The 17098-nt window shown below is 36.5% G+C and overlaps 1 protein-coding gene across 1 annotated transcript in view; it reads right to left on the bottom strand.

Moving 5' to 3' along the window:
- Positions 1–17098, bottom strand: part of DYNC2H1 (dynein cytoplasmic 2 heavy chain 1) — a 163805-nt gene that overhangs the window by 34109 nt on the left and 112598 nt on the right. Inside the window, exons 76-82 of the mRNA XM_081950886.1 lie at positions 15996–16156; positions 14821–14946; positions 11711–11821; positions 11205–11360; positions 9370–9445; positions 8563–8774; positions 6059–6163 (exon numbers count right to left, since the gene is read on the bottom strand). Coding sequence (XP_081807012.1) covers positions 6059–6163; positions 8563–8774; positions 9370–9445; positions 11205–11360; positions 11711–11821; positions 14821–14946; positions 15996–16156 — 947 coding nt within the window. The remainder of the gene's footprint in view (positions 1–6058; positions 6164–8562; positions 8775–9369; positions 9446–11204; positions 11361–11710; positions 11822–14820; positions 14947–15995; positions 16157–17098) is intronic.

Here is a 17098-nt window from a genome sequence, read left to right as displayed (position 1 = left end):
AAGGCTGCAAGAGAGACTGAACACCTGGCTTAAACAGAAGCATCTGTTTGCAAAATACCTGGCCACCACTTCTGAAATCATGGTGACGCATTCTAAATGATGTGCCTACCAATCCTCTGGAAGATGGCAAGGCCTGCTTTTAAACATGTAAACATATTTTTTAAAAACTGATAGTTTGTTATGTATGTATTTTTGTATGTGTCTGTGTATGAGTGAGTGAGTGAGTGAGTGAGTGAGTCTGTCTGTCAGTCTATCATCTATCTATCTATCTATCTATCTATCTATCTATCTATCTATCTATCTATCTATCTATCCATCCATCCATCCATCCATCCTCCCACCCACTCTTCACTGCCAATCACCTTTTACTGAGGAAGAGCGATGTCACTGAGTCTCACATTAATCAAAAGGTTTTATGCAATCTCATAAGATCTCAACAAACACAATCAAATTACAATTGTTAATTTTGATAAGGTACTTTTAAATGGTTTCGCATGTAATCTGTTTAACCAACCCTGACTTCAGTTTGCTTTATCCTACCTAATCCAATTTGGATCTTACAATAGGCACTATGCATCTGATGAACTGGTTAGTCTGAAAATGTGTCACCAGACTTCTGACTTTTTGTCGTCTTATGTGCACATGTAATATTGACGGGAAAGCAGAGGTATAGTCCATAAGCCAAAAACACTTGTCAATATGCCTAAGAAATTGCTTTATTTAAAAAAAAAAATTCTGCAATGGGAAGCCAGAGTTAATATTGGGAGGTGGCATATGTATTGTATGTGATTCATCTATAATATAAATGTTTATGTGTTTTATATGAGAGTACTCTACTAATAATGCTACGGAAATGATGTAAATATAGATATTACTGTATTAGTTTTGCCAGATTTGGGGAGGGTAGTGGATGGGCATAAGCCTCTGCCAGATAATATTAACATTACTCATGAAGTTAAAAGAAGCTTCTCTTTTTTTGCCCATATCCACTTCTATGTATAAGCAAAAATATCAGCAACGAAAACACTTTTGCTTCAAGAAAAGCGATTTTGATAAATTCACAGAATGATAAGCAAGATTCCATAGCAAGAGAAACTAATAGGAAAAAAAAAAAACCAATACATATTGGAGTTCTTAAAAGAAGAAACTATTGTACTAAAAGCACAATTGCCAGCAATATTAATCAAGAATAAAATGAATAATTAGCTCTTAAGCTATGGACATTTTAGGGGAATTTCAAAAATAGACTGGCAATAGAATTGGAAGCTCTGATAAGGCCCCACCAATGACTTCATATTCTTAAAAATGCTACAACGGTATCAATGGATTTGAGTTTCAGTTCATTTATCAAAAATTATCAAAAATTAGAATATACTGAATGCCCCAAGGAATGCATTTGAAAGGATGTACATCAGACTTTCTTTGTAGAGATGGTTAAAAAAATGTGAGGCTTTAACAAACCTTATGATATAGCCCTTGAATCATTTGTCATTAGTTTGGAAATATATTTTAATGAACATCAGTAGATTTATGTTTTAAAAAAAGTTTAAATTTTAAAGATGTTAACATGATGTTGAATTACATGCCAAATCTTGGAATTTGTCTATTAGGAATTATGGTTGCATTATACGTGAAGGGTAGCTGAAAGTATAATATTTGGAAATTGGAAAAAGTGATATTATTCCAGCTGTTAAGGAAAAGTTTTTGGAAATGTGTAATTCATTTGTCCTGGAAAAAGCAGTATCTTTCTTTTTAATTTACTATTCATGCTTTAAAAGAAAAACAAAGAGTGAACAAAAAGAAAAAAAGAAAAGAAAAATAATAATTGGTACATAATTATATTTATAAGTGGGCAAAGTATAATCAAGTTTATACAGTTAGTAAATCTTTGATTAGAAATTAACCATGGAAAACATTAAATTACATTTAAATACATTAAGTTGTTTTAACCCTGTAGGGAAGAATTTAAATCACTATGACAGCTGCAACTTCAAGGAAAGTCACTTTCCCAATTTCTCAATATTTTATTAGATTCTTTCAATGCAGCAAGAAGAAATCCCTGCTATTAAAGGAGGGATCAGCTTCAGTGATCCTTGCAGCCAAATGTTCAATGATTACTACCCATTTACAGACGTACTTTTCTTTAAAACCTCATCAGCAAATATATTATTACTTAAATGGGTCATTCTATCCTTTGCTCAAGAAATAGACGTTAGGATAATTCAATAATTCTTTTTAACCTTACTTCTATTTTTTCATGATTTTGTTCTCAAACTGGCTATCAAAACAGGCCAACATAACGCTTCATGGAGTCCACTAACTTATTCCATCAGTTTTCTTGTGGGAGAGTTAATTCGGGTTTCTCCCATTTCTTTCACAGCAGCTGATTTCAAAATGGTTATTTTTCCAGTATTTACAGTAACTCTATTATGGTAACTATCTATACTATCTATACTATACTGAAGTCTTTGTCTTGTCGTAGTACTAGATAGGTCAAGGGTGTCCAAGCTTAGTAACTTTAAGACTTGTGGACTTCAACTCCCAGAATTCTGCAGCCAGCATGGCTGACTGGGGAATTCTGGGAGTTGAAGTCCACAGGTCTTAAAGTGGCCAAGATTGGACACCACTGAGGCATTTTAACAATATAGAGAAGGATGGAGCATCTTCAAACAAATGCCCGCATTGCTAAATATTCACAGCAGTAATAGAAGCTTTAATGAACTATCAAAATAATTTTAAATGCCAACTATCACTTCTTTTAGTATTTTGAAGTTTCTGTTTTTCAGACATGCTTCCTCCAGCATCTTAAAATACAAAATAATTCTCATAATGAGCCATATAATGCAACCGCACCTTACAATTTTTGGATGCATTATTTGCTTTACATGTATTTCCTGGCATACCTTCAAGGAACTTTATCAAAATATTCCAAATGCTGACAAAGTCTCTTTTACAGTCTGCTGCTTTATTCAATATTACAAACATTTCTTGATTGGAAAATCTTCAGAACCAAAGAAATGAGTTTTCCATTCTATTTACTACACAACTATCCTTTCCACTTATATACAAAGCCCTCTACGTTGACCTCTATGGTGACCTATTCCATCACCTTTTACCCTCGTTGATCTTCCCATTTTTAGAGAAGTTACCATATTCACTTTCTTTTATCATAGTACATTGTGATGGTGTGCTTCATGGGAGATTTTATGATTGCAGTGCTGCAGCAAATTTTTGCATTCCGTACCAAAAAAAAATTGAGCTATTCTAAAGCATTTAAACATTTGTTACTGTAAAAGTGCTAACTATGCCATTTCCAAATTAGAAGTTTCATTAAGTAAAGATAATATTTAAATTGGCTGTCTAAATATTTCTTGTTTTTAATATGCTACTGTGGAAGGATGACATATCTAAACAGAAATGATAGGAACATCAACATAAAATTTAAAAGTTGCGTAAGATATTGATCCCAAGCAGATTGTCCATTTGATTTCACATTTTAGTAGAAAAGTACAAGGAGGAGACAGAATAATCACAACATACCATCCAGACAAAATACACACTGCACCCATTTAACATTGGCTTCAAATAAACTGTATCTGAAATACATATTTCACTATGTACTGAAATATGAAAATTCAGCAGTTTGAATGAAAATAATATCAATATAGAACCTAGGAAACTATAGCACAACTGTGGGGCTGCTTCACTCTCTAATAGCCCTCCTTTCAACTTTCAATTAATTAATTTTTAACAGTGCTTTAATCCCCCTTGCTTCCTTTAAATTTTCAATTTTTATATATTATTTTCAAGTTTTAATTTATTAGTGTTTTTTTTAAATTATTATGTACCGCCCAGTCACTCTATAAGGGAAATGGGGGCAAACATGTGATAGAGATATGGATGGATGGACGGACGGATGGGTAGGTAGCTAGATAGACAGACAGACAGACAGACAGACATAGACAACATTACATTACGCCTAAAAATCATTTTAACTTTTTTAGTCTATTTTCTCTTGGTAAAGGCCATAATTTTGTTTACTTTTTAAAAACTGTGATATGTACAGTATTTAATCCATTCAGAGACATTTTGGACTGTAATGGCATATAAACTCTAGTGAATAAATGTGTACATGTACTCCCTGGAGTTTACTATATTCCTTTTAAAACTTTACTGTGACATTTTCCTTCTCACAACAAGTGATAAGAGTCCTAATCCCCTCCCTTGCGTCCACTGATATTGCCGAAAGAACTGCATAAATGAGTATCAGCTTAAGTTCCCTCCCCCCCTTCCTATTCAATTGTCTCAATTTCTTGAAGAGTTGCATGGACAAGTCCCTCCATTTTTCTTGGCAAGGTTTTTCAGAAGTGCTTGCCATATCCCCCTTTCTAGGCTGAGAGAAAGGTCAAGATCATTTTTTTTCTGGGGAACCCAGCCTATTTGTCCAAAGACTGGGAACTCCCCTGAACACGTCCTATCGGGTGGACTGAGTTTTTAAAACTGACCCTAGGGAGGCAAAGGAGGCGTGACCAGGGGAAAAAATCAACTCAGTCCTTGGGCAGATAGGCTGTGTTAACCCTTCCTTGGACTCTCCAAGCAGCGCCATGGAGAAAGGTCAAGATCACCCAGCTGGCTTTGTGTGCAAGGCAAGACTAGAACTCTCAGTCTCCCAATTTCCATCCTGGTGCCTTAACCATGGGACCAAACTGGCTCTCAATCTGTTAGGGAAATGGAATTCACTTCTAGCACTAGGGGAGACATGATAGCATTGTTCCAATATCTCAGGGGCTGCTATAAAGAAGAGGGAGTCAAACTATTCTCCAAAGCACCTGAGGGTAGAACAAGAAGCAATGGGTGGAAACTAATCAAGGAGAGAAGCAACTTAGAACTGACGAGAAACTTCCTGACAGTTAGAACAATTAATCAGTGGAACAGCTTGCCTCCAGAAATTGTGAATGCCCAACACTGGAAGTCTTTAAGAAGATGTTGGATAGCCATTTCCTGCCTAAGCAGGGGATTAGACTAGAAAACCTCCAAGGTCCCTTCCAACTCTGTTATTCTATTCTCATCAGAAGTGCCATGCCGTTTATATAGCATTTAAAAAGAAGGAAAACCAAAATAAAACCGTGCTTAGATTCTTTTGATGACGAGCTCCAACTTCATATTCTACCTAAATTCTCGCTAGCCTGTACTGAAGTGCAATTTAATATAAATTCTTCTAAAAGAACAGCATCAAAATCTAATTTCAAGTTCTACAAAGAGGATTCTCTGTGCTGTAGGATGAGGGACTGATCTAGGAGTGATTTTCTCTCTCTCCTTCTTTGGACTTGGTTTCAGCTCTAATTGGCATTTCCATTTTGACATTAATTAAGCAGACAAAATTCAGAGGACAATTGGCTTGCTAATTTTATTCAGTTTTGCTATGCTTTTTTTAAAGTGAAGCAGAGAAATGCTTGTTAGAAATCCCTAAGGAATCTACTAAAATGTAGCATGTGATTCTAAACAGAGGAACGTCACAAATTTGTGAACAAAGACATTTTTCAGAAATGTCTCAAAAAGAGTGTTTTATTTTATAAAAAAAAAACTTTACAGATCCTGTCTCTTGTTATCCAGCAGAACAATGGGAAGACGGGACTAGTAATTATAATCATCATTGTCTCAGTAAGGAAATACTTGTACATACTGGGAAACATTTACGTTTTCATGAGTATACATTACTATAGTAGTAGGCACTTCTCATATTTAAGGAATCAATATGGTTTACACACCCGAAGCTGATAACCATTCAATATGTGCACAGACAGTTACCACATGCTCTGTTTGAGGTTCAGCTCTTTCATGACATGGAATGTTGCTAGTCAAGGTTTTTTTTTTTTTACCATAGTTTTAAAGGGAACTAAGATTTGGTGGAATAGAATGTATGCCAGGATTCTTGGAAAACTGATTTAAAACTTACAATAAAAAGACACAGTCTCTTTATAAATGATATGTGCATTATTGATAGTAATTAACGTCTTCCCCACAAAACTCTACCAATAAGGAAAACTCCAAATCTTACCAAAGAACTGATCATTCGTTGAGATGAACGTGCAATATTGGCAGGCAAGCCAAAAAAATCCGGCTTGTCATCTTCTGGAAGGCTTTCAATCACATGGCGGTAATCCTATGTAGAAAGTAGTAACAGTAAACATGTGTAAATATGTGGCTTATATATTTTGGAAATAAATTTTAGATTATTAAATTAATAATCCTTTGTTCTGACCTAGGCTTCAGAAAATCACAAAGCAGACTCCTTGTCCCGACAAAATCCTTTTTTATTAAGCTAATGTAAATTCCTCTCATTCACATCCAGCAAAGTCCCAGCAAACAGTCTTTCAAAGGTGAATTTACAACCACAGACCTTATCAGGCTTGGAGAGCTGCCAGGCCCATATCTTCCAAACACAACGATGTACAAGAAAATACTTGGTAACGAGTCTCTGAGAGTCACAGACAAATCTTTACACTAATTAAGCGTACTAATTGTCTCCTGCAAACTCCACTCCCCTTTTGCTCCTCTTTATTCCTTCATTCATTCTCCAACTCCAAAGGCAGCTGATATATGTCGGAAGGTCCTAGCCCCATCTCTGCCTCCGACGCAGAGCCCTCATCAGAGCCTTCCTCAGATTCCAGGATTGGCCCATGTTCCTCCCCAACCTCCTCACTGTCTGAGTCTGCCACCTGCTCCACTGGCCGGCCAAAACAATCTTAAGGAATTACCTAAATCTAACAAGGTGCTGGACAATGATTAATGCATCTTTAAAAACTAAGAAAAAACCAGAAACTATTATTAAGCTTATTATTCAACTAGTGAATAATAGTTGAACTATTACCCTGTTTCCCTGAAAATAAGACCTCCCCGGATAATAAACCCAATCGGGCTTTTGAGGGCATGCACTAAAATAAACCCTCCCTTAAAAATAAGTCCTCCCTGAAAATATTGCAACACAGCAGCAGCCATGAGGTGACCACGCTCGCTGCCTTATGCACCTCAAAAATAATAAGACCTTCCCAAAAATAAGGCCAAGAGCTTAGTTTGGGGGGTGGGGTGTCAAAAGAAAATAAGACCCTGTCTTATTTTCGGGGAAACACGGTACTCAACTTTATTATAAGTTAAAAGTACAGCTGAAAGAAGTGTGAAACATGAACTCGGAAAAAGGCAGATAGGAATAGGGTGGATCCTTTTGAACTGTTAACGCTGGACGCGATTATTATGCATCCCATGGATTGGAAAAATAACAAACAAAGAAGTCCTAGATTGAGCCTCACCAAATGTACGACTTGAAGGCAAGATCACCAAACAGAGGCTGTGATACATCGGTCATGCCATGAGAACTGATTCACTTGAAAAGTCAATCATGCTGGGAGTGATCAGCGGGAGAAATAAAAGGGGTCACCCTAACATTAGCTGGCTGGACACTATAAAGCAGGCATGTCCAAAGTGCGGCCCGGGGGCCAAATGTGGCCCTTTTTCAAATTTCAAGCGGCCCGCAGCCTCTTCTCCCCACTGGAGTTATTTGTTTAGTCTTTCATAAAATACCGTATTTTTCAAAGTATAAAGATGCATCTTTTTCCCCTCAAAAAAGAGGCTAAAAATCTGGGTGCACCTTATACACTGAATACAGCATTTTTTGCCTCCCAAAACTCTGCCCCCTTCACCAAAATGGCTGTGCATAGCCTTTAGGAGGTTTTCAGAGTGATCCTGGGGGCTGTGGAGGGCATAAATGAGCAAAAAACGGGCCATTTTTTGCTCAACTTTGCCCCCCCCCAGCCCCCAGGAGCACTCTAGAAGCCTCTTAAAGGCTATTCATGCCCTTTAAAAAAAAGGCCCATTTTCGTGAAAAATGGGCCATTTTTGGGAGAGTGCAAAAACCTTTTTTTTAATTTGCCTCTTCAAAATCTTGGTGCGTCTTATACTCCGAAAAATACGGTAGTTAATTTGCATTTAGTGTTAAGGGTTCAAAGAATGTCAGGCTGAATGATCGGCCCCACACATTTTCACATCACCAAATCTGGCCCTCCTTGCAAAAAGTTTGGACACCCCTGCTATAAAGGATGACACCGGGATGACCATGGATCTGAAGCAGGTGGTATGAGACAGAGGGGCATGGAGGGTGCTGATCCATAGAGTGGCCAAGGGGCAAACACAACTAAATGACTGTCAACAATGACTTTAAAATACATGCTTTTAGTTTTGCTTCTTGGTTAACAACAATGTTAAAGGGGGGGCTTAAAACTGTGGCTCCTTTCCTGTTCAAACTCTGTGTGTATGTGTGCATCTGAGAGGCTGTGCTTGGAAGTTCTGACAATGCAACTGACGTGGTAGTTACTAAAAAGTTCCTGTTTTAATCAGACATGTCTGGCTTATGGGACAATAATTTTTAAAAGGTCAGTAGATAAAACACATCATCAATCGCATCAATAGCTACTTTGGGAATCAAAAACAACAATAATCTACCATTTTAATAAAGCCAAAGAGAATTAATTTTAGTGTGACCATCTGATAAGTAGGGAATATACTTACTAATATATTGCAAGAGCTAGGTAGAGAAATAGAATAAGGAAATCTGCTCATCTTCTTGCTCCGGAAATTTGAGTCAGCAATGACTCTGGAGTTAAAAAATTGTTCCAGGTAAGATCGCAGGACCCTCATATCAAAGTAATTATCTATGCGACCTCCATAAATAGCATTTTCCAATAAGCCATGCACAAACTCCCACTGAAAATCTTTGGTACCTGAAATGAGTAAATATAAAGCAGGTTACAAAGTAGTGCAATGATTTGATGGCAGATTATTTTTTTCGTTAAACTTGAACTTAATGTAGGAAAGCAATAAATTCTGCTCCCATAGGACTCATGTCTATACAGATGACTGAAGGCTTTTATGTAATTGTGACATTCTCCACATTATACATCTTTATGGAGTCCTAACAACTTTGCCTAATGGATTCTAGTCAGTTGCCTCTTTCCTTATAGTCCCTCAAAACTGCTAAATATATGCATAAATAAATATATAAATCTACAATTGGACAACAGTCATAGTTATGAGAACAATTATATTAATATCTTTATTTATTCAGAGCCATCCGTTCTATATAACTGTTCATATAACTCTTAGCTATGAGCTCCATATTGTTGTACAAAGATTTTCTTATATAGAATAAACTCATGAGTCATTAATGTGTACACTCCTGTATTTTTTAATAATTAATTTGAAGCCAACTTTCAAGGGCAATAAACATCATAATGAATAAAGCACCTACATATTTATTGTTTCAGAAAGCTAAGCCACATAATGGAACAAGGGTTCCTTAAGCATATGATGACTCACCATCAAAGAGTCTGTCAATAATATCATATCCTGCACGAAGATCAGATAAGGAAAATTCATAAAATTTGGTCCATCCCTTGAGAAAAAGGATTAGCAAATGGTAAATATTAAATGTCCACGTCACATATCACTTAAAAAAATATTCAAAGGCATCTATGCCAAATTTCATATGAAAAATGTAATGGAAAGCAGAATAAAATAATTAAATGCCAAGTAACTTAAAGTAAATTCTCTTTGGAACTGTCGACTTTTACACACACACACACACACACACACACACACACACACACACACACACTCGCTCTGGCAGAAGAAGCATGCTCCAGATGCCATTGGCCAAGGAATTGTGTCTCGTGGGGTCAAGAGAAGAATCTTTTCTATCGTGGCTCACACCCTTTGGAATATCATGCCTCCCCCCGGTGAGATTTGACCCTTCCCTCTTGACTTTGAGAAAGAGCAAAAACCCATAGTCTTGCCTACTGGCTTGGCATCCACCATTTTGGAAGTGGCTAGTAGATTAGTACAGCATCTCACCTCCACCTTGTCTACGCATTGGTTTTTTAAATCTGTTTTAATATTAATTTAATTGCTTTAACTTTTAATGCCTAATCTTATAATTGCTGTATTCTGTTATTTATGGTATCATAAGCCATCCAGAGTCACTTGGTAGACGGATGGGCAGATTACAAATTTAATAAATAAATAACATAGATTGCCATGGACACAGTATATATTTGGGAGGGCAAACTTTTTGATTCTTAGTGTAGGTTACTGGAAGACTGGTTTCCAGTCCCTTTTTAGAACTGCCAGGCTTTCAAATCAAAGACTTCTCACTGAAGTAAACAAAAATCCGAATCAGGTTGCTGCTGAGATACAGTATGTGGGTATACATAACCTGCATCTCAAATTTTTCGTTCCTGATGAATCAGCTCAACATTCTTAATTTTCCATGAGAGTTAGCAGTGAAAAGCCTATTATCTATCACACCCAGGCCAGTTGATCACACCCGACAATATATGTCAGGGGGAAAAATAAGTTTGGTGGGAAGATATTTTTTTAGCCTGTGGCCCGTAAGCTACAGATTCTCTATCTTCAAAGGTACTTTTGCAGAATTTACATAAATGCTGTAGAGTTGGAGAAGGCTAAATTAATTTTATAAGGCTATAAAACAGGTTTTCTGTTTTGGTGGGAGGAAAAAAAATCTTTAAAGTTCAAAGAGGAACTTAAGATACCAAATATGTAGGATGTAATTAATTAGAAAAGGACAACATAAGATAAACTCAGTTTTATGAAAATAAAACTTAAAAAATACTTATTTAAACCACCACGGCCTCAAAGCTTCTTCCCCCACCATCTTTAAGGCATTTATCAAAAAAAAAAAAAAAAAAAACAACCAAAAAAAAACAGTAAGCATTTAAAATATACGCATGCAGTGATTTGAAGCAACTTCAATCACCTAAAAAGGAAGTTTGGAAAAACAAGCATCAATTCTGACTCTTTCATAGTTCATTTTAAAATTACTTGTGAAATTAATAAGATTAAATCAAAGGAGTTGAAGATACAATATATAACAATAGGTATGATGTAAATAATTTCTTTACAGTACTTAGCAGAAATACTTAGTTTAAACAGAAGGGAGAAAAATGAATTAAATTAGATTTTATCCCCTTTAGGTGTTTATAGCATTATAGCCTTTATTTGGTTTTTATGATCTTGGCAATCAAGAAAGCAGTTACTATCCACAATAATTGTTAATACAGGGAAGAAACATGAATAGCACAACAGTACATTAAATGAGAAGGGAAAAAATAGTAGCAATTAAAACATTTTTTTACCTGGGGGATATAATTCCTTCGTTCTTGACAAGCAGCATGAAACCAAGCCAGGCTAAAAAGAGCATGAGCTCGAGCTAAATTACCCTTTTTACTAATTTGTTCTGGTGTCCAAGATTCATATGTTCGCATTAGGTTCTTTTTGAGGCCTGGAGGTGCCTGGAAGAGAAAATAATCTCTTATCATAGCATTGAAGCATGGTGACTGGTATCACAAAGAATGCAAGCAAATGTCTGCTTGTACTATATAGCTTTTCCCACTTCCTTGTTAGTTTAGTTTATTACATATGTTGGAAAGAGAGGCTGCAGGAAGCTGCAATGGGGCCGAGGAAGAGAATGGCCCCACAACTAGAACATGCTTTTCAATGGATAGACAAGGTTAGAGTGGGGAAAAGGACAGACTGCATTCCTCTGTAATTTGGGCTGCAATCCGATGTATTAAATGACACTGTTTGGAATTGTAATTATTTTGCCAATAAGGCTAGAATTCCTTAGAGTTTCAAATCTTACTTCGTATGTTATCTTCAGACTTGATTGGAGTAAAATGGGAGAAAAGCTGGGATGGACTTCAGCTGTCAACCAAAGACGAAAGCCAGGCTGAGGCTGTAGGTTATTCAGCTCCTATTGTAAAAGAATTGATGCTCAAAAGGCAAAGAAATGATTTACATTCTAATGTCAAATTGCTCTCTGAAAAATATGGACAACAATTACATTTAATATACTGAAATATGATAATAGAAAGACAAATCAATTTCATCATAAATTGAACAATCCTTTTTTTATCCCTGACATGAGATGATTATATTCTCTTGAACTGATTGTTTGAGAAAAATCAGGATTTGCAACCACATTTTGTCTTCCGCTTGATTATTATTTTCTGAGTCAAGATGTCAAAGGGAAGAAAGGAATAGAAGATATACAATATATATAAATAAAAAATTCATATATGATCAAAATGAGAAACAATGTCTTCCAAAAGCAATTTTTGCTTTTATTATTTGAATATCACAAATTGAAGGATTTATGCCAACTGTAACTATATTTTTTTGCCAGTTAATTTTTGAAATATAAATATATTTATTTGGTATGAACTACAAGTTACCCCCTGAATGAATCATCTGTGGCTTTTTAAAATATTTCAAAAGTATGTAAACATCCTTTTACCAAACTCTGCCTTTATTATAAATATCACAGTAACGAGGGAGTTTATATTTGTAATACACATATTTCCAGGGAAATAATTTTAGGGAGTAGAACAATTTGACATAAGAAAATAATAATTTGTTTAAAATAGCACGCTCCATTTTCTACATCATCACATAGATTTACATCGCTGTAACTTTTACAATAAGAGTTGCCTCAAATACACTTGGGAGCAATTTTGCAGAAAGGATACAACTCCTGCTAAACCACACTTCTGAGATCTTAGAAGTACTACACCTGAATAAATTACAAATCCTTTAATCTGTTTAGATTTAAAATAAATCACAAATGCTAATTTGACATGCCCAGTACACAGTAAACTATAGGGCATCTATCCATTAATCACTGATGACAACTTTTCCAAGGCATAAATGTCAGCGAGTCTCCAAAACATAGGAACACTTCTTTAACTATTGTGAGACTGTAGAACTGGGCTACAAACAAAAATGTACTATACTGACCTTCCTTCCGTCCTTCTTTCCCTCCCTCCCTCCCTCCCTCCCTCCCTCCCTCCCTCCCTAGTGGAGCAATCAAAGCTGGGAAATAATTTAAGAGGAAACCAATTGGGGTGGTCTGATGGTCATGCACTGAGGCAAGCACCCATCTTCTCTTGGCTCCTGCCCGCCTAGCAGTTCAAAATGCAAATGTGAGCAGATTAATAGGTACCACTTTGGTGGGGAGGAAACAGTACTCTGCCACCTCATGCTGGCCATCTGACCGTGGAAGCATGTTTGGACAGAGCTCGCTCAATGGCCTTGAAATGGAGATGAGCGCTCATCTCATCGACGATGACTAGCGGAGTAAAATCTGCCATGGTGGCACAGAGATTAGAGTGCAGTACTACCGGCTACTTCTGCTGATTGCTGGCTGCCAGGAGTTCGGCAGTTCAGGTCTCATCAGCTCAAGGTTGACTCAGCCTTCCATCTTTCCAAGGTCAATAAAATGAAGACCCAGATTGTTGGGGGACAATATGCTACCTCTGTAAACCACTTAGAAAGGGCTATAAAGCACTATGAAGCAGTATATAAGTCTAAGTGTTATTGCTAAGTGCTGTTACAGGGACATCTTTCCTTTCCTTTTATCCTTCCAGATACAAACAAGGTGGCTATAGAGTAGAGAGAATGTGGATACACAGCTATATAGCAGGGAGAATAGTGGTTTCTCAATTACTGTAAGGTTGGAACATCTGTGCATTTTTTCTTATCAGGTAAAAGGGTAGCAACACTTCAAGAAGCAGAGACTCAGAGGAATAAACCTTCTATAATATACTAATGTATGTATGTATGTGTATATATATATATATATATATATATATATATATATATATATATATATATATATATATATATATATATATATATATATATATATATATATATATATGATGCTAAATTATACATACATATATATGTACGTAAGTACATACGTACGTAAATATAATTTTCAAGATTATGTGATCTATCCACCATTTTCCAATAAATAAGTAGGAACCTCAGAGAATCTAATTTTCTCAGTGGCAAGCACTTGTTATAAGAATCATATTCTTGGTTTCCATTTATTTATTAATTAAGAGTCAAAAATCAGCAAGACAACTATGATTTAATTAATTTGTAATGGTTTGAGATAAATTGTGAATGTCACCAGTCCAACCGATCCCTAATAATCCTTGCATTCTAATGTAAATTAACAACTGGAATTATTTGCTTCACAAGAACTTTACCACAAAATCCTTAAAAGGGTTATCTAAACTTCCCACTGAGTGCAATGTAACTCTCTTTCAGGAAAATGTGAGAGGATTGCAAACTATTCCTTTTATGATTCTTTTATTAATTTTGGGGGTGGAGGTTTGTTCTTGGAGCTTGTGGGTTAGTTTCCTAATGTTTCGTTACCAGGCTACAGTAAAGGTAATGTCTTTAACAGAATTTAGGGGATATCAGAGTCAGTGTTCTTATGCTTAGAAGGGCTTTGTGTAGTAGGTCTTGTGATGGGGCAGTCATGTCAGATTAGGATCACGTCAGATCAGGGTCTTGTGATGGGTCAGGTGTGGGTCATGTCTGGTCAGGGTCTTGTGATGGGTCAAGTGTGGGTCATGTCTGCTCAGGGTCTTGTGATGAGTCTTGTGATGAGAAGGTCACCTCAGATGAGGGTCATTGAGAAGTGAACTGCTGGTTGGGGGAGTTGCATGGGTTGGTTAAGGGTTGATGCCATCGCTAGTAGGCTGTGGTTGATTTGAATTCTACAGGGCTCATAGGTTGGTTGTATGTCAATGTGTTTGCTGATGGAATTGCTTGTGGAGTTTTTATTCATTTTATTAAGTTGATAGATGTCCTGAGCACTACAATAATATTGATAACATTTTTTCCCCATTTGCCACAAAAAACAGCCCAAAAATTACTGAATTCTGCAAAATACCTTACCTTTTCCAATATAGGCAGCCACGATACAACAAGGTGCAAATTCTTCAAGCACAACCATTCTCCATTCCGGGCACAATCTTTTACCATCTGAATAGCTAGATCAGCTTGACCTTGGCCCATGGCCACCTACAAAACATAGTAGAATATTGTTCTTTAACCATAGTTTTAAAATGTATATATTTGTAGGAGTCCTGCAGATTAAGCATTGAAGTACTGAATTTTAACACTGCGACTACATTATGACATTGAAATTGTAATAATGGCACAAAATGTCAAGTGTGAAATTACTGCCGTTTATATGTGGACAATTTTGGATCATATTTGTAATTAATGGACATCATTATGTGGTAGTCTCATAGAAGATGAATTATCTCATACGTAATATATAATGGAGACAACATATCAATTAAAATACCATTGCCATTTGTCTTGTATCTTTATTATCTCTAGAATTGTTTCAGTATAGCTTATAAAGAGGAGAAAGGTCTTTTATTTTTTTTAGAAGAAAACATATTAATTATTTGTCCTTCGCAACCCTAACCCTAACCAGCCTGTATGCAGTTGTGTGGCTCAGCAGCAACAGGTTGATTGGCCAGTATCTGCTTGTTTGTCTGAATCTGGAGGTTCTACAGGGACTTAGTCCTGTTATTCTCCACAACCTTCTGTAGAATCTCCCATCTGGATATCGGAGGATCTGGCTCATACATTGATATTCTTGTAAACAGCACCAGCTATTTGATTGTGTCATTCAGTGTATGCTCTTCCTGCCTACCTCTTGCATTCTGCTGCAGACCGTGTTGGACTGTCTCTGATACACCTCAGATCCTGTCTAGTGTGGTAGAACCATGCTTCTATGGACTGGGCCAGTTTTTGTGCTGCTATGATCAATGCCTCAGTGCTGCCTTTTAGTCCAGACCTTTCTAACCACAAGTAGGACTTCCCAATGTCTGCCACCTCTGCTATCTGTTGATGGTACACTAAAGATGTGTATGTGCATGTATGTATGTATGCATGCATGTATGTGTATGTATGTGACACGTACACACACAAACACACCAAGGAGCAAGTGTAATCAATAAGGTAAAGGTAATATGACAAATTGTGTGTTCAACCCAAGAACCAGAAACATGGGGAGAAAAGCATTTCCCTTCAACTGATGCACGGCGGTGATTCACCTGGTGGTAGCATTCTCCATTTCTTTCGGTGCTTGCAAGCTCCTGCAATTCTTGAGAAGGATCAGCCCCAGGGGAAATAATAATCAAGATGGGTTCGATTTCTAATGTCTCTTTGTACAGGCGTTTCAGATTGAGTGGGGGTGGTGACAGCTCTTTAATCCCTAGAAATGGAAAGCATTTATAATAAAAAAAAGTAACATATTCCAATTCCAGTAAACCCACAAATACATTTTGAGTTGCCATTGTCCTCTGAACTGTTCACAGAACTGCCCTGAATATTCTCAAGCTCCTTGTCCCTATATAAATCTTTGAGATGGATGCTTTATAAAATCAAAATAATCAGATAATAAATCTATGATAGTTTGGATATAGACACATCTGCAGACCCTTGTTTTTGCTGACCCTGCAAATGATAACTTTAAAAACTTCTTAAAAAGCTGAAAACATGAGATTAAAAATACTGTAATTCAAGTAAGTGCTCATACAAGTTCCAGAAATGCAAGGCAGATCCATTTTGGAAAACCCAATTTTAACAAAACATTTGTATTGTAAAATACACATTCTTCATAAAGATGTCTCCTAATAACAATTATCTGCTAAAAGTAGCACAAATGACAGAATACCTGTTTAATATTTTTAAAACCCCAATAGAAAAGAATACCTCCCGCTCAGGATTGAATTGTGGAGCCCTTGGGACTCTCTGGGTTGGTTGTTGGTGCTCCCAGTTGCCTGCTGGCAGACACTTCATTACCCAGCTAGCAACATAATCAGTGTCGTTATGTTACCTAGTCAGGTAAGGAAACAGCTGCCAGCAAACAACTAAGCTCCGAGAACATGAAGCATTCCACATTTTTCAAACTATTTTGAGAAAGCACAAAGTTCTAATTTAAGGTCAGCATCCATAGATAACATCAAAGACAGCAGGACAAATAAAATATTAGTATAAAAATATGAAGTAGAAAAAGGAGCTACATACTAGGGCTATAAATGTTTTAAACCATTATTTGGAGATATGCTTCAGAATTCACATGTGTGCAAGCATGCACCTCTCTGCTGCTTAGTAAAGCTTCCATAGATGCTTCAAAACTGCATCTACTTTAAAA

The sequence above is a fragment of the Natrix helvetica genome, assembly GCF_964273705.1.
Source record: "Natrix helvetica genome assembly, chromosome: 4".
Lineage (NCBI taxonomy): Eukaryota > Metazoa > Chordata > Lepidosauria > Squamata > Natricidae > Natrix > Natrix helvetica.
Note: the sequence above shows the minus strand (reverse complement) of the source record. Positions and strands in the feature narration are given on the sequence as shown.